This window comes from Myotis brandtii, unplaced genomic scaffold (assembly GCF_000412655.1).
Source record: "Myotis brandtii unplaced genomic scaffold, ASM41265v1 scaffold68, whole genome shotgun sequence".
Taxonomy (NCBI): domain Eukaryota; kingdom Metazoa; phylum Chordata; class Mammalia; order Chiroptera; family Vespertilionidae; genus Myotis; species Myotis brandtii.
This window is the reverse complement of record NW_005370657.1, coordinates 4,053,858-4,056,192: the sequence shown is the minus strand read 5'-3', so window position 1 is coordinate 4,056,192 and position 2,335 is coordinate 4,053,858. Positions and strand designations below refer to the sequence as shown.

Here is a 2,335-nt window from a genome sequence, read left to right as displayed (position 1 = left end):
AGCCCGCTGGGTCTTCCCTACTACAACGGCGTGGGCACAGTGCAGAAGGGGCGGCCGAGAAAGCGCAAGAGCCCAGGCCCCGGGGCGGATCTGGCGGCCTACAACGCCGGTGAGTGCCAGGCGCACAGAGCGTGCGTCCCCGTCCGGTTGGGGGAAAGTGCGTGGCGTCCATCGCTCCCCTCCGCCTGAATGAATCTCGGTGGGCTGTATGCACGTATATATACAGCACTCAGCACTCGGGGCACGGTGCCCCTGAGCTTCCCAGGCATAGCACCCTAGGATCTGGCTGGCGGGATCTTAGCCTCGCATGCCCCTGGCTGGAGCAGGACCAGAGAATGCTTTAGTGTCTTGCTGTCCCTGGCACAGAAATATTTAGAGGCGGCTTTTTGGTTTGGGCCTTACCCTCACCCTGCTGGACAGAAAGTAAGTACAATGATGGAGGAAGCAAGGTGGAGCCCACGCCAAACAGGCTCGGCGTTTGCGCGGCTGAGGGCGGGAGCTGGGGCGTTGAATGAACCCGGCAGCGCAGCCAGGGACCCAAGAGAAAAGACTGGCAGTGAGTGGCCTGGGGAACAGAGATCCGATTGCCCTGCAGCCTGTCCTGTAAAATGTCCTGAGGGCGGCAGGCCCGGGGAACTGGGCCCCGGAGCCCTTTGCGCCAGAGCGGGTCGTCGTAATCCGCCGGAGCCTTCTGCTCAGCCAGGTCTCGGTTTTCCCTTGCTCTCCTTCCTCTGAGTTCCGGGCGCCAGCGGGGCGCTGGGTTAAGAGCCTGGACCCTCAGAAGCCGGCGCCTGGGGAGGAGACCCGAGTAGGCCTGGCTGTGCTTCGGGGTAGGGTGGAGGGCTTGTTTCGCATTTCCGGCGTCTTTGAACCCCGCGCCGTGAGGGAGAGGCTCAGCCCCCTCCCGCACCCTTCCCCAGGCAGGACAGCCGCGGAGGTTCGGGGCCCAGCACACTGAACCGTCAACATCTGCCCGAAGTCTGCACGGGCCGGGGACGGTTTATGACTCCCCGGGCTTCCGAACTAGACAGAGTTTACTTGCAATTATTTTCTTTCTTTCGTTTGCGACAGAATCGGATTCGGAGATTTTGTTTTCCTCCTCCTTTTCCCCTTAGTCTAACGCACCGGTGGAAACAAAACAAAGCAAAACAAGCCGAGGACCCTGCGTAGAGGGCAGTGGTGGGGAAGGAGCCAGGGTTATTTCGATCTTTAAAAAGCGGAGCTGGCTGGGGAGGGAAATAAGGGGCGGGTGGGGTTCCCCTGTTCGCTCCAACGAAATCGGTTGTTGGAAGATCCTGGGGCGTGTGTGTGCCCGTGCCCAGCTGGAGGAAAGTGCAGCCCCTAGCCTGGTAGCTGGCGAAGTGACCAAGGAGGTCCGCCGCTGGATTATAGATTTGTTGAAGGCCCTACCAGAAACACTGCTCTCCGAAACTTCCACCCCTCATCTCCAGCCACCCTGAAAATAGACCAAAGCGAGTCCGGATCAGGTCCCCCAAACAAAGCCGCGCCTATTCAGCAAGTGAGGTCGGCCTCTGCAGACGCCGGGCCCCAGGGCGCGCGGAGGGCAGGGATCGGGATTGTGTTTTCCCCAGTACGCAGGTTCACCGCGGGCTTTGGATTTGAAAGGTAGAAGTTCAGAGATTTTGTGTGTGTGTGTGTGCGTGTGCTTTTTGCTGTTCAGCCACCTTCCCTGGTGAGGCCGCCACACCAAGCAGGAGAGAGGTGGCTGGAGACTGAGTTTTAGGAGAGCTGGCACCTCTACAAGACATTCCCCACCCCTGCCATTTCTTTTTCTCTTTGGCTCCTCTCTCTTTTTTTCCTACAGTCTCTCTCGGTCCTTCTCTCTCTCTCTGTTCCCTTCCCCCCCGCCCCCCGTGTGTCTCCCCGGTTCTCTGTTCCCCTCTCCGCTCTCCCGGTGTGCGCGTCTCTGGCCTAGCTTGGCCGGGGCTCCCTGTGCTGGCGCGCGCGCGCGCGGGCGCATCTCTAGTGGCCGTGTGGCTCGCTTATTGGGGCTCCGGGACCAGGTTGGGAAAGAGGGCGCCTCCTGGGCCGCACCGCCCGGCCAGGCTGGCCAGGTTTAGCTGTTGTCTTCCTCCCTCCCTTCTGGGCACAGGCAGGAGGCAAATGGCAGCGGTGGGGGAAGGGGAGCCCTGGGAAAGGGGCAGCGTGGAGGTGCAACCGCGGGCGGTGTGTACGGGGCAAGTGTCGGTGTCTGAGTGTTTCCGACCGTGAGGACGTGAGCTTGTTTGCGCGCGTGTCCGGCACCCAGGCCCCCCTGCAAAGCCCCGGGCTCTGGGGGGACAGTGAGGTGGCGGGGCCGCAGCGCCGTGCTAAA

General features: G+C 61.6%; 1 protein-coding gene across 1 annotated transcript in view; it reads left to right on the top strand.

Moving 5' to 3' along the window:
* The window catches only part of LHX2 (LIM homeobox 2), an 18,981-nt gene that overhangs the window by 3,148 nt on the left and 13,498 nt on the right, over positions 1–2,335 (top strand). The window contains exon 4 of the mRNA XM_005881527.2: positions 1–109. This exon is cut by the window's left edge and continues 31 nt beyond it. Coding sequence (XP_005881589.1) covers positions 1–109 — 109 coding nt within the window. The remainder of the gene's footprint in view (positions 110–2,335) is intronic.